Source organism: Camelus bactrianus, chromosome 2 (genome assembly GCF_048773025.1).
Source record: "Camelus bactrianus isolate YW-2024 breed Bactrian camel chromosome 2, ASM4877302v1, whole genome shotgun sequence".
In the NCBI taxonomy this organism is placed as follows: domain Eukaryota; kingdom Metazoa; phylum Chordata; class Mammalia; order Artiodactyla; family Camelidae; genus Camelus; species Camelus bactrianus.
The window spans coordinates 49,729,689-49,748,081 of record NC_133540.1 but is presented as its reverse complement, the minus strand read 5'-3'; the positions used below and the strand labels follow the sequence as shown (position 1 = coordinate 49,748,081).

Genomic DNA, 18,393 nt, shown 5'->3' with positions numbered 1-18,393 from the left:
AAAGCCAAATATAAAAGAGTTAAAGGCAGTTCACAGAGAAATACATATACACATGTGAAAATGCATTCTCTTAGAAGTAAAGAAATGAAAATGAAATTGCATTTCCACCTGTCAGATTGAAAAAACTAAAAGTTTGATAGTAAATGTTGGTGAAGATATAAGAAAACAGACACAAAGAGGCACAAATTCTTTGAAGAACAGTTTGGCAATTTTTAAATATAAAATTTTAAAGGTAATGCCTTTTAACCCAGTATGTGCATATCCAGGAACTGATTCTAAAGAAATAAATGCTCTTAGGTACTCAAGGATATATATCCAAGAATGTTCTTTACAACATCATTTGTAATAGGAAAATAATGGAAACAACACAAAGGACTAACCATTTGAGGACTAAGAGACTAGTCAGTGTACCCTCATACAATGCATATTATGAGGACTTCAAAAAGATAAAGTAGATCTCTAAGTAGATATGGAATCATCACCAAAGTACACTGATTAAAGTAAAAATAAAGTATGGGACAATATGTATCTGTGTGTCAAAAAAGGCTAAAAATATATGTGTGCTTATATAATCAAATTATTTATAGAAGGATAGATAAACGGTTGAGAGGACTTCTGGGGGAAGGGATATAGTAGACTGGAGCTCAGGGGATACTTACTTTCTATTAACTAGTCTTTTGTGCTTTTGAAGTTTTTATTCTGTGTGTTTTGCCCTTTTAATTAAAACATTTAATGATGGTTTGATACACATTTTTTTAAAGTTTGGACTATAAAGCTTACTCTATTTCTGTAGTATAGTTACAAGACCAGCACACTTTAAATTCTCAACCTCTTAACCTGTCTCAGACTTTTTTCCTAGTTGACAGTTTTTCCAAACCCTCTGATCATGTTTAGGTCTTTGCTGTTAATGCTGTTCTCTCTCAGAAGTCTTTTTGAGCATTGTTTATGGATTACAAAATTTCTCCAAAGACTTGAAATTACAAGTGCTTTGTTTAGATCTCTGCCTTTCAGGATCTTTCTGTCTGCATAGTCTGTCTGTCTGTCTGTCTTTCTTTCTCTCTCTTTCTTTTCTTTCTTTCCATTTTTTTTATTGAGTTATAGTCATTTTACAATGTTGTATCAAATTCCAGTGTACAGCACAGTTTTTCAGTTATGCATGAACATACATGTATTCATTGTCACATTTTCATTGTCAGCTACCACAAGATCTTGTGTATATTTCCCTGTGCTATACAGTATAGTCTTGTTTATTTATTCTGCATATACCTGTCAGTATCTACAAATTTTGAACTCCCAGTCTATATAGATCTTCCCACCCTCCTCCCCCTTGGCAACCACAAGTTTGTATTCTATGTCTATGAGTCTGTTTCTGTTTTGTATTTATGTTCTTTTTTTTTTTAGATTCCACATATGAGCGATCTCATATGTATTTTTCTTAATCTTTCTGGCTTACTTCACTTAGAATGACATTCTCCAGGAACATCTATGTTGCTGCAAATGGCGTTATGTTGTCAGTTTTTATGGCTGAATAGTATTCCATTGTATAAATGTACCACATCTTCTTTATCCAGTCTTCTGTTGTTGGACATTTAGGCTGTTTCCATGTCTTGGCTATTGTAAATACTACTGCTATGAACACTGGGGTACAGGCATCTTTTTGAAGTAGGGTTCCTTCTGGATATATGCCCAGGAGCGGGATTCCTGGGTCATATGGTAAGCCTATGCCTAGTCTTTTGAGGAATCTCCATACTATTTCCACAGTGGCTGCACCAAACTGCATTCCCGCCAGCAGTGTAGGAGAGTTCCCTTTTCTCCACAGCCTCTCCAGCATTTGTTATTTGTGGACTTTTGAATGATGGCCATTCTGACTGATGTGAGGTGATACCTTATTGTAGTTTTGATTTTTATTTCTCTGATAATTAGTGATACTGAGCATTTTTTCATGTGCCTATTGATCATTTGTATGTCTTCCTGGGAGAATTGCTTGTTTAGGTCTTCTGCCCATTTTTGGATTGGGTTGTTTGTTTTTTTCTTACTAAGTCGTATGAGCTGCTTATATATTCTGGAGATCAAGCCTTTGTCGGTTTCATTGTTTGCAAAAATTTTCTCCCATTCCGCTGGTTGTCGTTTTGTTTTACTTGTGGTTTCCTTTGCTGTGCAGAAGCATAGTCTTTCTTTGTACTGTTTTAAACTGATCTGGAATTCGAATCTTAGACGCAACAGGACAGATAGAGATTTGACAATTGTGTGTTTTTTATTTTTTTGTTTTTCCTTGGAGAATTGCTGGAAATTCTTTTTGGCATATTAGAGCTGTACAGAGAATCTAGTCTTAACACAGAAATTCATTATCAGAGTCCTAAGAAGGGTAGTATAGTATTAAGAATTTTGGAATAGAAGTCTTGCCACCAGACTCCCTCTTCTGATTTTAAAGGGAGTTAATCATTGTAATTAAGTGAATGATCATATAAACGCTGTCCTTTGTATTGTACTATAGAGTTATAAAACTTTATTATATACATTTGAGATTCACTACAATTCTAGTAGACACAGACTGTTTAGGTAGACACAGTAGTTTTAATGTGAACAATAACTAGCAGTAATAAAGACAGTGAATAGTCGTGGTTATCAGCAGTCATTTTTACATGCATAAGAAAGAGCCCCATGTTGTTCCTTTTGTAGGGCATTCACCCATATCACTCTCTGAGCTATACCAGTGGAGACACTGCCACGGATTCTCCGGTGCATGTTGGACGTACTGGGGTACCAGTTAAGGAGAGTCCAAGGAAGGAGAGCCTACTCAGCTACCTGACTGGAAGCTTCCCAAGCTTGCACAACCTCCTGGAAGGGACTCCTCAGAGAAGTAGTGCAGCTGTGAAAAGTAGCTCCCTAACAAGAACAGGTATATCCTTAGTTTTGACAATTGTAAGTTTACTTCTGTAGGTTGTTAAGAAAACAAAAGCAGGACGTAAGTTTATTTAGATAAATACTTTGGTTGCATACCTGGTCTTTTGTATTACACCTTATCTTTTAGAAAGTATTTTGGGAAATTGTTCTGTTTGTAACTTGTTGGTATCTCGTGCCCTTAGTTTGCTGTCAACCTAGGTGTGGTGTGGAATGCTGTCTAAACCAGCCAACAGTGAATTTCCTCCCAATATAATAAAAATAATTTATTTATTAATGCCTTACCATCCAAGTACTAACATCATGCAGTAAGTTTAAAAACATGTGCAAAAGGCAGATGATTTAACCTGACTTTTCAAAAATAATTACATAAATCACATTTCCTGCTCCGTAGTACGTAAGTAATACTAAATATAACTTTATTTTCAGGAAATACAATGGCCACTGATATGTTATCTGAACACCCCTTGTTATCTGAGCCATCATCTGTGAGTTTCTATAACTGGATGTCAAATGCTGTGGGTAATAGAGGAAGTGTGATACAAGAATCTCCTGTTACAAAATCAGGACACAATAGTCTTCCAACAGGTATTGAGCTGTCAGATCATTTCACTTAACTGTCTGAGTAACAGTTATAATGTAAAGTTACAGAAAAATCCTATTTTTCAGAAGATGATTAAAAAATCTCAAACGTTTAAGTAGTGTTTAGTTGAAATTGGCCCATTAATGAAATGCTTTTGATAATATTGCAATTGAGAGAGCCATAAGCAGTTGTTCAGTGTTCTTATGGAAAAGCAGATATGTCAAATGTCAGATGATATATAATTCAAAGAGTTTAAAACTTCCATTTAATGTGGCTGGTTTAATTTTCAAAACACAAAAGGGAGGTAAATGAAAAAATGTAAAGTATAATTACAACATCATGTACCTACAGTACAGGAAATATTTTCAGCTTATCCAGATTCCTCTGAGACATAATAACTAGTGTTCTTATACTCTTTATAGTCACTTAAATATTTAATTGAATTTAAAGGAATAGTAAAAGGAATAAAGTAAGATTCTTGACCTCAAGGACGGGGAGATAAATGAAGAAAATTTTATTAATTTGAAAGAAATATTTATAAGTAGCAGGAAGACTGGTAGGAAATTCACAGAGAAGTATTGGTGGCTATTTCTAGTAACATAAGTGGAGCCACCCTTTCTTTTTTATCCTTTTTCTGTTTTTCTATTTTTCCAAATTTACTAGATGTATTATTTTCTTGTTAAGTATATATATGTATATACACACCCAAGCACACATATGTATATATATATTTTTAAAGAATATGTGAAGTAGTCTTTGATTCTAGTTAGTGAGGGCAGCTGAAATTAATCTGTGTAACAGGTGTTTGGGTCACTAGTTAATTCTATTCAGACAGAAAATATGAAATTAAGAAAAGTGATTGAAATATGACTACTTAGTCCGTCATCTTTTTTGCTGGTCTGTGGGCCACTTTTGCATTTGAAAGTGATCCTAATTCTAACTCTAAGAGCACAAGGACTTGCTGGTTTTTAGTATCAGTTCTTGGTTGAAGAAGATAGAAGGATGGTGCGTCCACCAGCTCAGAGCACTTTTGTGGAGCTAGTCTCACCACTGCACAGAGTTTCACTTTCAAGAGAACCAGAAAGGAACTTTTCCTCTCTATCACGACTCCTTTGCCTGGGGAGTTAAAGGATAAAGGAAGTACAGAAGAAAGAAATAGTGCCGTTTCATTCTCATTCTGCCTCGGGAAGGCACAGTTGGGAAGAAATTTATATGTGGGGTTCTGTGACACCTATGGCTTCTGTCCTGCTGCAGCTACTCTTTGTAGCCCTGCTACTGTCTGTAATGCTGTTCTTCAGTGCAAAGCTGATGGGGTATCAAGTGTTTTTCAAAGATCTTCCAGCCCTAAATTTGTATATTCTGGTCTGACTGACTCTTATACATATTTCGTGTATGAGAATGACTGATATATCCTGAAAATTTAGTTTAATTTTAGTTTTTATTAATAAATCATGTCTGTAAAATAACCTGAAAGTGCTGGGGTTTTTTCTTCTCAATTTAAATGGTCTGGCAATACTATTATAGTACGGGCTTCATAAGTTTACTTTGCTGTGTCCTTGTATGTGGTTTTCATTTCCCAATAATTTAGATTTTATTCTTGAACATTTACTCTGTCAGGTGTTGCACCCAATCTTCCTACAATACCCTCCGCATCAGATTTCAACACCGTCTTGTCTAGTGACCAGAATACTTTGGATGGGACACATTCTCAGCATAGCACGAGTCAGGATGATGTAGCAGGTGTAGAAGAAGCCAACCAAGGGTTTCCTGCTGTACAGCTTGCTGATGCACAGGTGAGCTGGTCTGTTTTCCCTAATTATAATAACCCCTCACTAGGCAGTAGTTAGCAACTGGAAGCATCAAGTATGTGCACCTTGTAATTCTAGTGAAAATCTTTTTCCTTGCCTCTCTGCCTAAAGCCTTCATGAAGAAAGGAGGAGCCTTTAGAAAGTACATGTATTAATTATAAATGCAAATTAACTATCTATAGATACTCACTAAACCAAAGAGTGGTATGTAGTTAATTGTCTCATATAGCAACATTTTTGTTATTTGGAGCTACAAACTGGCTAAGTAACATGACTAGAAAGTTTAATTATTTCTTATAGTCTTTAGTGCTATGTTAAGAATGAGTGAGCAGTGGGGAGGCACTGAAGATTTTGGAACAGAGGAAAAAAGTACCTAGGACTGTACATGTAGAAATATTGTATGGATAGCAGTGCTTTCAATGGATTGAAGTACGGAAACTAGAGATGAAAAGATGAGTTAATGAAGTAGCTCACAAAGTGGTCATGAAGCTCTTAGTTTAGATGGTTATGGCTTTGATAAGGTAAAAGAGAAATACTGTGGAGGTCTTATTTAATTGACTAAATGTAGAAAGTGGAGAACAAAATCCTTTTAAAATGTACTTTTTAGCTTGACCACAAGGCAAATGAGAGAGTGGGACATGGGTATTAAGAGGTACTACTTTTTCAGGATGAAAGCAACTTGAGCATATTTGTGTACTTAGGAAGAATTAGGAAGGTCCTGATCAAAAAGAAAAAATAAAGCAAGAAGGGTACACTGACAGAGTAGGACTCAGAGAGGGACGAGAAGTGTTGGAATTTAGAGTCATTTATGGAGGGAGATGCTTTTAGACATAAAAAATACTTTTCCTTCTGAGAATTTTGGGGAAGGCAATAAGGACAGTTCATAAATGTACAGGTAAGTATGCAAATTAGTAGCTTCAATTTTCTCTCACAATAGAAAGTGATTTATGTTAAGAAATGTGTCAGGTACTTTTAAATTTTCTTGAGATTTACTTCACCAATACATTGAAGTACTTTTTAGGGACTCTCACTTTTTTTTTTTTAAAGAGAGAGAAAAGAAATAGTTATGTTTGTTTTGGCCTGTATATGCATTCATTGTATTTAGTAGCATTTGGTACACATTTTTAGAGCTACCTCTACTATTTTACATATAAGAGTCTAAAATCTATCAGAGACATTAGTATTAAATAATAAGATTTAAAAAAAAAAACTGTGTAAGGTGATTTAGACATATGTGAAGGTTGGAGTGAATCTGAAAGAGAGCTCACTCACCACAGACCCCTAGAAGGATTCCCAAATAGTGCTGAGGGTCTCGTTGTTTAGGTTAGTGTTCGGGTAGCAGTTAATGCAGTTATATCATTTCCTCTCATTGTCCTTAGCAGCTCAGCTATAGGAGTAGAAGCAGACGTAGGAAGAAAAATGAGGTGATAAGACATAATATACAGTCTAGGAAGTTGCTGAAATGGAGTTTAAGCCAAGATTATTCGGGGAAAAGAAAGTCACGTCACTTTGGAACTAAAGCATTCGTTGAGTTATCTACATGGTGAAAGAAGTCATACAGAATGATAAATTGGGATGAGAAAGAAAAGAACCAAAGTCCCTGGTAGGTTTGGAGGATTAACTAGGGGGCATAAATAGATGACAAAGATTCGGAAAAGTGAAGGACAGTTTGAACTTTGAGGAGGAAAGAGTTTTTCCATTAGGCTACAAGAGCAAATCTAAGATAGAGTAAACCCAAGAAGGAGTATGCCAAGCAAATATACAAGGTAGACAGAAATTCTCCCTAAGTTTCCAATGTTGAATAAAATTGAATTCTCTCATTCCAGGCTTTCAGACCTTCAGGAAAGTAGCCAATCTTCCCCAGCACAGTTGAGATGACTAAGGGACAAGTGCAAATGTGAACTTGGGTCTCAGTGCACTTGTCTGTTGTCTATTTTGATAGCATTTTCTAAGCTTCAGGATAAGATCATTAAGTGAGAATGTATAGTGAAAGGGTTAGAAGGGGGTCAAAGAAAGCATTGGATAGACAGCATCTATATTTAGGATGTCGAAGGAGGAAAAGGGACCATGCAGCAGAGAATGAATCATCAGAATGATTAGAGTGATCTACTATTGAACACAAATAGTTGCTTCTATCTGCGTTAGCTCTCAGCGACTATGAAATGCAGTTAACCAGATTGATGTATTTCCATAAGCATTATACAATTCTTCAAATGTAAAGGAAGTTCTTTGTCAGAAAATACAATACATGTTAATTTATGTTACAGCCAAGTCATACCATTTAAAAATAGATGCTTATATGAAGTGTTTTTATATTAACACAGGAAATTGATAAACTCTTGTGAATCTTTTATACCATATTCTTATGGAAACATGATAGATATTCATGGCTTTTTTTAAAAAGCAAGTAGAAGGATTTAAACTAATTCATATTTTTATTTACCTTGTACTTTCACTCAGGCAGGATCAAGGAATCTTTGTATGATTAATTTGAAGATGAGTAGCATATAATAGGTTCTCAAAAATACCATTAAGTTTTAAGTTATATTAGAGCTATATTTATTATACAAGACTTTTTTTTTTGCTTTACATTACAGTAATATGTCCTGAGGTAGAGTGTAAGAAAAAAGCCACAGTAAAAATGATGGATTATAAATTGAGCTAATATAAAAGTATTATGTCTTTTAGGTTGTTTTCAAACCTCTTCTGAGTCATACAGGGATCCAGTCACAGGATGCAATGCCACTCTGCTACCGAATGTACTTCGGAGAACATCTTTCATTTTCAGGTACTTTGGACTGCCTTAGAGCAGATATTGTGGATTCCGACACAGCCAAAGAAAGAAAAGGCAAAAGAGCAAGAAGGTATCTTGCATTATTGTTGTTTTTATGAAAATTTTGTGCAAAAGATATATTAGCTGTTTTTTAACTTTGCTTTCTTCTAATGCCAATGAGGAAGTAATTTTAATAGTTTAATGAGAAGACAATTTCCATTTAACAGAAATAGTGGCAACATTTTCTTAATAACCTGTTATATGAGAATCATTTAAATGGCTTACATTGTATTTCACTTTGGAGATTATTTTGCTCATCAGTTAATAAAGATTGTAGTTCTGGAAAAAAGGAAATAAAATCTTGTCATTTTCTTTCTTTCCTTTTTTTTCTTCACATTTTTTAGGCAAGGCCAAGTGAATCTTCCTCCACTTGAGTTTAAACCAGCATTAATGTTGGAAACCTTTAGCATCAGTGCTGTTGTGATGGAAAAGTCTGTGTGCACCCCTCAGAACTCTACCAGTGCTCTTTCTTTTCATGATCTCAACAAGCGTTACTACAATACCTTTCACTGCAACTTTACTATTTCCTGCCAGTCAATAAGCCAGCATGTAGATATGGCTTTAGTTCGTCTTATTCATCAATTTAGTACAATGATAGATGACATCAAAGCGACTCAGACTGACATTAAACTCAGCAGATATACAGCTGGGTCAGCTTCCCCAACACCTACCTTCAAAACCAGAAAACATCGGGATTTTCGCTCCTCTGACTTCAGCCGTAGCTCTAGAGGAAGTCTTAATGGTGGCAATAGAGTAAATAATGCAAAGAACAAACGGACCAACAATGAGAATAACAAAAAGGAATCTCGGAACAAAAATTCATTAGGAAGATCTGAAAGAAGAACTTCAAAAGTGTCCAGGAAAGGTTCAAAAGATGTGGTGGATCATATGACTATCCATATGGATGACTCTGATTCAATTACAGTGTCAGAGCAAAGTGAGCCTTCAGCTGAGTGCTGGCAGAATATGTATAAATTGCTTAACTTCTATTCACTTATCTCTGATCCAACAGGAATATTGGAAAAATCTTCAGAAACATTTGGACCAGCAGGTAATGGATATTTTTATATTTAAAAAAATTTCTGTTTAGAATAGCAATAATACTAAGAAAGGCAGGTTATTTGTCATTGTTTTCTTAATGTTGTAACTGGATAATTGAAATGCAGAGAAATTGGCAGTCACTCAGGAGAGAAGATAGTAACGGTGATTAGATATTCTGCTACCCTCTTCCCATCCTTCCTAACCCTTACACAGTATGCTCTTAAAGAATTCCAACAGACCTTTCAAATGCTTTCAGATGCTTTCAAATATCTGACTGCTATTTATTTTCAAATATGACCATGGGGAAATGTTGAAACATTTTAAACAATCATTTTGGTGGGGAAGAGGATTGAGAGGGCTGGTTTAAGTTTAGACAATGTTTGGAATGTCCTTCCTTTTTGCAGTTTTTGTATCTAAACCCACATATTTCCATTTACTTACAAAGGAGTTCGGAGCCCTACAGAACCAACATGTAAAGTTGTGTTTGAAAACGAACAAGACAGTAACAGTTTGACTAAGACGCAGAGGAAACGTAGCTTGGTAACTTCTGAGCCTCAGCATGTTACTCTAATAGTGTTTGGGATTGGCATGGTGAACCGCACGCACCTGGAGGCAGACATTGGCGGGCTAACAATGGAATCAGAACTGAAGAGGATCCATGGCAGTTTCACACTTAAGGAAAAAATGAAAGGTAGGATGATGTTCTAACACTGTAGTGCTGCTTTTCGGAAGAAAGCCAACGCCATGTCTCCAAAATTCCTGCTTGGCAATTTTTCTTCAGAAAATGGCACTTCCCATTTGTATGGATCAGGAGTGCTAGTTTGTATAGTTTCTTTTTCCTATTCTTAATGTTTTTTAAATTTTTCTAAGTATTCTACACTAAGTATTACTTCTGAGATTTAAAATATCATTAGGCTGTTTAATTTCATTAGGCTCTTTAAATGCATGAGTGGCATGTTAAACTATGTATTTAGCATTATTCCAGTTTTGACATATAATAGATATGTATATATGAATACACAGAAATAAAAAACTTCAAGGAAATTTTTAAAAAGTAGTTACAAAATCATTTAAATTTTATAACTTTAAATTATGTTTTGTTAGTAAATGTATTATAAATAAAATGTAATTTTAATATGAAGTGCAGTTATCCGATTTCCAGAATTCACATAATTATTTCTTCTCACATTTAAGATGTTTTACATCAAAAGATGACTGAGACATGTGCCACTGCTCATATTGGTGGGGTTAATATTGTGCTGCTTGAAGGGATTACACCAAATATACAGTAAGTATGTTTATTATTTTCTTAAACTTATTTGTTACAGTTTTATAACTTAAAATTCACTGGCTAAATCCCATTTAGTTCTGAGATTTACATACATAATATTCTTACATACTTTGATTGTCATTGAGAATATCACCAAATGAAATGTTTTCAGAAAACATTTCTTCCCTTTCTAAAACTAGTTTATTACCTCCCCTACCATGCTAAAAAACTGACTCCCAGTACAATTTAAGATTGCATAACAAGAAAAATGATTACAGTGCAAACTTCAGTTAAACATATAAGATGCAAAAGCTCACAAAATTCAAATAGTTAAGTAAAACAAAATTATAGTCAGAGATTAGAGACCCTTGATTTTATGTTAACTAATCATTACCCATATTCATGCTGAGTTTCAAAACTTCCTCTTGTCACTTTTTTAATTAGAGAATTTAACAATAAAGCCTAAGAGACTTTTCTAATAGTATAGGTAAGCTTTCTATAGTGAGTGTACCATTCCATACTGCTTTTCTTTTGACTCTGCTCTCACCTTTTCTTTATAAGTTCTATTCTTGGATCTGTCCAAAATTGTTCTGATAATAATTACCTTTATATGTGATATTTAGATCAGCAATCTGTTGTCAATATATTTAGCCACTGACTTTGTTCATACACTTGGGAGTATATACTTTCATTCCTCACATCCTTTCAGTGGAGCAGTTTCGTGCTTTAACTACAAAATGTATTTTGATAATTTAGGTCAGATTTTAAGAATTTTCTCATTCTTAATATTATAACTGGTTAATGTCCTACTGCCATCCTATAAAAGCCTTGATCATGTTAAATATTGACTAAATTCAACATCAGAAAAATTAAATATTTGTTGTATATTGACTTGTTTCAGGTCTATTCATTGTATTTCAAACATGGATAATGTGGTGATTGTCTTGGGGAACAGTTCCTGAAATGGGTGTTTAAGTCTTGCTGGAGTGGTTGGGACCTATAAGTCTAGAGCCAAAGAGTACATTTCATTATAGCTGCCTAGCTGGTCCAGATTGCATTTCCTAAGCTGTCTTTCTAAAGACCAGAAAATTCCAGGAGTTGTGAGAGTCAAGATCTTTTCTGATCATTCACTGTGGGAGGAGAGGTATTATTATGTAGTAATTATAATCTAAAGAAATATCTACTGTGGACCAGGAGCCTCACATACATTATTTTTTTAAATCCTCAACACAATCCTGTTAACTGGAGTTGTTTTATCTCCACTTTACAAAGCAATAAATTGAGATTCAGAATGATCAGGTGTTTTCCCAAAATGGTTAAAATCACAGTCAGTAAGAAGAGATGCCTGAACCTGTGCTTTTTTCACCTTGCCATAATGCTTCTGCAGACAGTCATCACAGACCATGGATTTCATGATTCTTTTGTTGACCTAAATTTAAAGTATTATGGTTACCTATTCAAAAGAACAGATTTCTTTAGGTGTCTCATGTGTTTTTTACTCTATCCTCTTGAATCTCTTTATCTCCATTATCGATTAGCTCTTAAAAAAAGGGCTTCAAATAGTCTATAAATTTGTAAAACATAATATTTATAAAACAGATTTTTTAAAAAGTATTAGTTTTTTTTCATTAAAAAAATAAAAGTTATTAATTACTCACTGCCAAACTCTAGTAATGTTAAGACTTTCTGGATTTATTCTTTGGCTTTTCATTTGCAGTTTCAATTAGAAGGAAACGGAACTTACAAAAATATAGTTGAAAAGATTCTTTGAGGGAAAATTTTAACTATGGGAAATAAAAGCTTTCCAGATGATTGGTCATATTGTAACTAATTTATGCATGATTGTTTCTTTGCTTCCTTTTTGTTTTCCTGCTTTCTCTTGAATCTTCATCTGTAGACTGGAGGATTTTCCTACATCTCCTACAAGCACAGCCAAACAAGAGTTTCTGTATGTCATTATTACTCTTTTTCATGGGCTTTGTGATTAACATAGTATTGAATAGTTTTGAAGATAAAATATTTAGATTAGCTGCATGGCTGTGAATGTATGTAGTTAGTTATTATGCTATAGCTTTAATATAGATCCTTTTATAGATTAAAGCTTATTGATATTCAAGGAAAACACACAGGTAAGGACAATCTTTTTGGTAATTCAGTTTGTTATGCCATTGAAAGACTGTAACACTGTAGTGTGTGTTGAACACTGATTATTTCTCTGGACATTTTCTATAAAATTTGAATATGCTGAATAAATAGATGAATCTGTATATTTATTCCAGGCTGGTAAGATTATCAATACCTGGTGAGATTTGTTTCATTGTGTATTGATAACAGACCATCAATCAACACCCCTTTGTTGGGATTATCTGTGATCTATATCACTTAATCAGCCAACTAGAAGTACGAAAAAAGAATAAATTCACTAGTATTAAATTAGAAAATTGATTGTTTTTTGGAAATCACTCTTCCATTTTAGTATTAACAGGTATAGAAAAAGTACTTAATTCCACTTCAGTAGTCATAGTAGCTAGAGAAGATTTATTGTTTCTCTTCTTTTTATCACTGAGTTCTCTGGATACATATATGTATAAAAATTAATACTATATGACTTTAGAGGGGATGCTTTTTAATGGCTGAAGATCAGATCTTCATCCACTCAACAAATTAGGTTATTAGGCTACATAGATAGTATGGCCTGCACACTGTGTTAGGTTTCAGAGATACAACAGTAAGCAAATGAGAAGTGGTCCCTGTCGTGATATCACTTAGAGGCCTACTCCCTCCTTTTTTAGGGCTTCCTGCTGACAGAGGTGACATATAAGTTGAGAAAGAAAGTTTGAATGATTTTTAATAGTTAACTAAATAACACGTGATCACAACACTCTCTGTCCCTGCCTCTGCAGAGATTTTCAGGCAAAACTGAATTGAGGCAGGCAGCATTGGCCAGGGGGCATAAACTAGTTTACTTCCTCTCCCTGCCTCTGAAATTTGGCCCTGTCTGCTAAAGTAGGTGGAGTAGGGGTGGAGACAGAGTAGAAATAATAAAGCCTCAAAGTAAATTCTCAAATCCTTCACTTAACCTGATGCATACAAAGCTGGCCTACCTTTAAGGCCCTATTGCCTGGACATAGGAAGAAAAAGATAGGGAAAGTCCTTGACCTGTTAGGCACTGCAGCCATTGTAACTTAGGTTCACAGTGGACCTAGCAGAACCTTGTCAAATAGACCACCACTGTCAATGAATTCTTGAAACACAATTCTTGGTCACTTGCCATGAACTTTTTACATATATGAGGCATGCCTGGCATGCTATAAGTTCTTATATTCTTCTCTTTAGATAGATTTGACCCATTCTTTCTTGTATGAAAGTCTTATATATACTACATGTTTTATGATCTAGATTAAGTGACAACTATTTCAAGAATTAAAATAAAATTGTGAATAGATAACTCATATTGGCAGCTTGTAAATTGTTGATGTCCTCATTCTGGGTCTCCTTACATCTTTAACATGTACAGGTTGACAAGAGTTAATCAGACATCCTCTACAGTGTCTGGCTCAGTTTGATCAGTGTAGGACTAGATCCGAGGAACATTATTCATGTTGTAGTCATGGGCGTCATTTACATAACCTACAGTGTGAATATTGCCCTCTGGAGCTGAGCAACACAGAACCCCCAAGTCCATAACGTACAAATTTCCACTGTTGATACCACAGTAGGACCTACACTAGGAGGGCAGTGACAGCCCCATAGCTTTCTATTCTGACATTTGGTGTATATTGAAAATCGAGGGTTGTCTGTGTACTTATATAATCAAAATTAATATTTAAGCAGACTTCTATAGATTATAAAGGTAAAATAGAGAGATAAGTGTACAGTTTCTTGACTGTCATGATAACAGTACTTCTTGGAAAATGTATGTTTAGTTTCATTCAGTTTGTGGATATTGTTCATAGTTTTGTAAAAAGCCCTTTGCATTTCAGCACCATCTAAGTGTTCTGGCTCATATTGAGATTGAATTTAAGATGGAATCTCACTGATGATAAACAGTAGCTTTATTTACTAAAATAGTTAAGATTCAAAATTCAGTAACTAATCAGAATCCCAGAATCTACCTTCATGCTTGCTAGAACAGTTCTATAGATTACTTTTTTCTTTTTCTAGTTAGTGTTTGTTTCTGAGAAATAGTTTTCTTTGCATAAGAAAGCAAATATAGTTCTCTAGTAATTTATCATTTTTGAATTTTGTATAATACCTGGATTTCCCTGTCTGTAAATAATCAGGACTTCTGATAGAACCACTTACACTTCTCGAGGTTTATTCTAATGGAAGTTAAATGTAATGAACTGATTCCTTAGATACTTGAGACTGTAAATAAATTATTTGTGAATCCTCTGTAGCCTAAGTAGAGATAAATGTGAGCTGACATATAGTTAATATGAAATTTGCATTTTGTGTGTGTTGCTAAATCTCTTGTCAAGCATCCTTTGCCCATTTGAAAGATAACATTTATGTTAAAAGCTATCCTTCTACTGTCTGGCCTTTAATAGTACAGTTCATTGACATGAACCTTTTCCACTGTATGTCAAGACTGCTTCATCATGGCTTTTACCTATATGCTTTATCACATGCTATCTGTGGAATTCCAAGGTTGTAGTGTTGAGTTGTTCTTCTGCTGTACTTATTTCTGCTCATTCATTTAACAAAATTCATTCAGTGTCTGTGATGTTCAACATACTGTTCTAAGCACTGGAAAGAAAGAACATGAAATCAAGAAAGACAATATTTCTGCTTTATATCTGTACCAGTAAAGCCTACAAATTTTTAATTAAGTAGTAGCTACTCATTACGAATTAGACTTCTGTCATTTCTTTGCCACTCTCTGAAAATTAAAAAAAAATGGAAAATGCAAGTTAAATTTCTTCCTTCGTATTAATTTCTTTTAATGTGTTAGATAATTGTTAGATTAATTTCTTTGGCTGATTAGATTTTAAGAAGTCTAGTGAGTTTTTTTTTCTTTCAATCTTCCCTGTCTATACTTTTTAGGGGTTGTACAGATCCCTAAGATAAATTGAAGAAAAGAGGAGTTCTGAATGGGGGAGAAAAACAAAATGGAATTTTGTGTGTTGTGTATGTGTAATATGTCAGTGTTCATTCTCTTACATGTCAGCCCATACATGCATTCTTCTGTAAACTCTAGGAAATAGAATAATATTTAGTACAAACAGCATAAAATGTATTTAAATATTTTTAGAAAATATTTTTTCTTTAGTATGCTTTAAATGCATGAAAAATCTTAAGTCATTTACTTCATTGAATGATTTAAAAGCATTTGTCTTGCTCTCAAAATATTTTTTCAAAATTTCTCTTTACTTGGCCATATTTTAATGATCCTCCTTCTCCATTGCTAGAACTGTAGTGAAATGTAGTATTGCCAAGTCCCAAGCCCTGTACAGTGCCCAGAGAGGGCTGAAGACTAACAATGCCGCCGTGTTCAAAGTAGGAGCTATCAGCATCAACATTCCCCAGCACCCGGCCACCCTACACAGCATGATGGTCCGGAGTTCTCACCAACTGTCTAAGCAGATCTCCGATCTCATCAGACAGCCTTCCACAGCGTAAGTTATTTACTTAAGTTCTGTGATTCTGTGTAGTATTTTATGTCATTCTTTGCTGTGTTAACAATAGTTTGGAGGAAGACAGAGGGTTTAAATCTAAATAGTGACCATTATGGATAGTGGAGGAGGTTGAAAGTAGCTAAACATGGTTGTAGGAGAATCGTGTTGGATATTATTAAAGTACTCTCTCATGAATGAAGTCAGTTTTTGATATCACATCAGTAAAGCTTAAGAGATTTGTGGACCTCATAAAAGGTACTAATAAAAAACAAACTGATAAATTCTAGGACTATATCAATCCTTATGTGCTTCAAACTCATTGAAATTTGTGACTGCATAGGTTTATAAAATTGCAGTGGACATTTATGCCCTATGCATGGTTTTGTGCTGTCCTCTGTATGAAATATTGTACATGGTTCAAGGCAGGATTTGATTATGCTATATAAATACTTTAAAGGCAGTAAATTGGACATTTGCACAGTAACCTTTATTCCCTGGGTCTGCATTGCTGAGTTTTATTCCTGGTCTCCAAAGCTGTAACTAAATGAATAACTAATAAGAATATAAGTAACAGGTAAAAATTTGTCTTGTTATGTTTCCTCTTTCCCATCCCATAAGGTAGAAAAACATTAGTGCATTTTTTGATGGTGTCGTAAAGCAGTGGTTTTTCCAATTGTTCTATCTAGAGCTTTGCTTTTGATAAAATATTAATTCATGGTTGTTTGACAAAGTAGTAATAATTTAAATATGCTTCTCCTTTCAATGGAATGTGGAATCCAGGATGTGTACATGAGCCTTAGTTATAAAATACTCTAGGGAATTTTTCCTTATTAGAACATATTAGCAGTAAAGTGGAGTGGTTAAAAAAAAAATCACTCTGGAGTCGGACTGACTGAGTTCAAATCTAATTTCACCACTTTCTAGCTATGCTTCCTCATTTATAAAATGGAGATAACAGTACCAACTCACAGGGTTTTGCGGGATGAATATAAATGATATAAAATGCACTAAGAACAGTACCTGGCACATAGTAAGCACTTGCATAATTACTGTTGGTGTTGGTGGTGGTATTATTTGTACTGGTAGTAATAGTAGTGGCAATAGTAGTAATAAGGTTACAATCCACGGTAGAGTGCATACTGGTTAAGTCATGGAATTTGGAGTCAGACAAATGTGAGTTTAAACTTCAGTTTCACATTAGTGATATGAGTGGCCTTGGCAGTATAACATTCCAGTTTATATTGTTATGATGACTTCTTGTTTACTTTTTTCTACATCATCATTTTTCAGTGGCTGTTTTGAGGAAGTCAGTATGATCTGCTATTGGAAAGAAAACATCTGTTCAGTTTATTTTTGCTATTTTTTATTGAGAATTCTAGTTTTACACAGTTTTTGTTTTTTATACAATTTAAATTTTATTAGTAGCTGCTCTAATTGTCTTTTTAAAAAATTTTTTTTTGCTTTATAGCCCACAACCTGTAAAAGAAGATATTGCAACCCCACTACCTTCTGAAAAAACCCCAACAAGTGTTAATCAAACTCCTGTTGAAACAAATGAATTTCCTCAGCTACCAGAAGGTTTAGAAAAGAAGCCTATTGTCCTTAAATTCAGTGCCATGTTAGATGGGATAGCCATCGGAGCAGCACTTTTACCATCTCTGAAAGCAGAATACAAGATGGGAAGAATGCGAAGTCATGGAATGACAGGTAGCGTTGAATTTGGAATTCATTCTTAAAATTTCTGACTGGTTTCAGAAATTAGTAATATTTTGGTGAAAGGTAAATTTGGTTTTATTGATTTTATATGAAAATTTAGATAATTTTAATCAAAACACTTTTAAACTTCATTAATGATGTTCTTAAAAGTATCAGTCCATTTCCTTGAATGACCAGCATGGACCCTGCTTTCTTTTGAACTCTTTGGAGTTATCCACTGTTGAGACCATTTCCAACTTAAACTTAAGTTGAATAAATTTCTACATCTGTTAGATTCTTATAGACTGAATAACTTGGTTTATTTTCACATTGAGTGCATTTTGCTCAGATCAGAGATGTTTGACTTTTTCAAAATAGCTACTTTTATCAGATTTTGTGATCCTTATATATCCTCTCCAAAAGCACTTTGCATTTTTATTCTGAAATGTATCATATACAAAAGTGTGTCAATTATATACACACAGTTTAAAGAACTGTAAATTCACCAACCTATTACACAACCTAAGAATTAAAACATTATCAGTAGTTTGAAGACTCTTTCAAGGAATATTTTCATTATCAGATAAAATTTCCCATGATTGCCTGGTGAATAACCACTGTCAGGTATTTTGTGTTACCCATTC

The 18,393-nt window shown here is 34.3% G+C and overlaps 1 protein-coding gene across 9 annotated transcripts in view; it reads left to right on the top strand.

Moving 5' to 3' along the window:
• The window catches only part of BLTP1 (bridge-like lipid transfer protein family member 1), a 175,649-nt gene that overhangs the window by 96,037 nt on the left and 61,219 nt on the right, over positions 1-18,393 (top strand). For 8 of the 9 annotated variants that reach the window (XM_045514968.2, XM_045514969.2, XM_010952582.3 and 5 more), the window contains 10 exons: positions 2,680-2,899; positions 3,331-3,489; positions 5,102-5,277; positions 7,981-8,156; positions 8,470-9,176; positions 9,612-9,857; positions 10,361-10,454; positions 12,334-12,384; positions 15,848-16,054; positions 17,523-17,761. In XM_045514968.2, coding sequence (XP_045370924.1) covers positions 2,680-2,899; positions 3,331-3,489; positions 5,102-5,277; positions 7,981-8,156; positions 8,470-9,176; positions 9,612-9,857; positions 10,361-10,454; positions 12,334-12,384; positions 15,848-16,054; positions 17,523-17,761 — 2,275 coding nt within the window. The remainder of the gene's footprint in view (positions 1-2,679; positions 2,900-3,330; positions 3,490-5,101; positions 5,278-7,980; positions 8,157-8,469; positions 9,177-9,611; positions 9,858-10,360; positions 10,455-12,333; positions 12,385-15,847; positions 16,055-17,522; positions 17,762-18,393) is intronic. The other variant, XM_045514970.2, reaches the window with a different exon arrangement.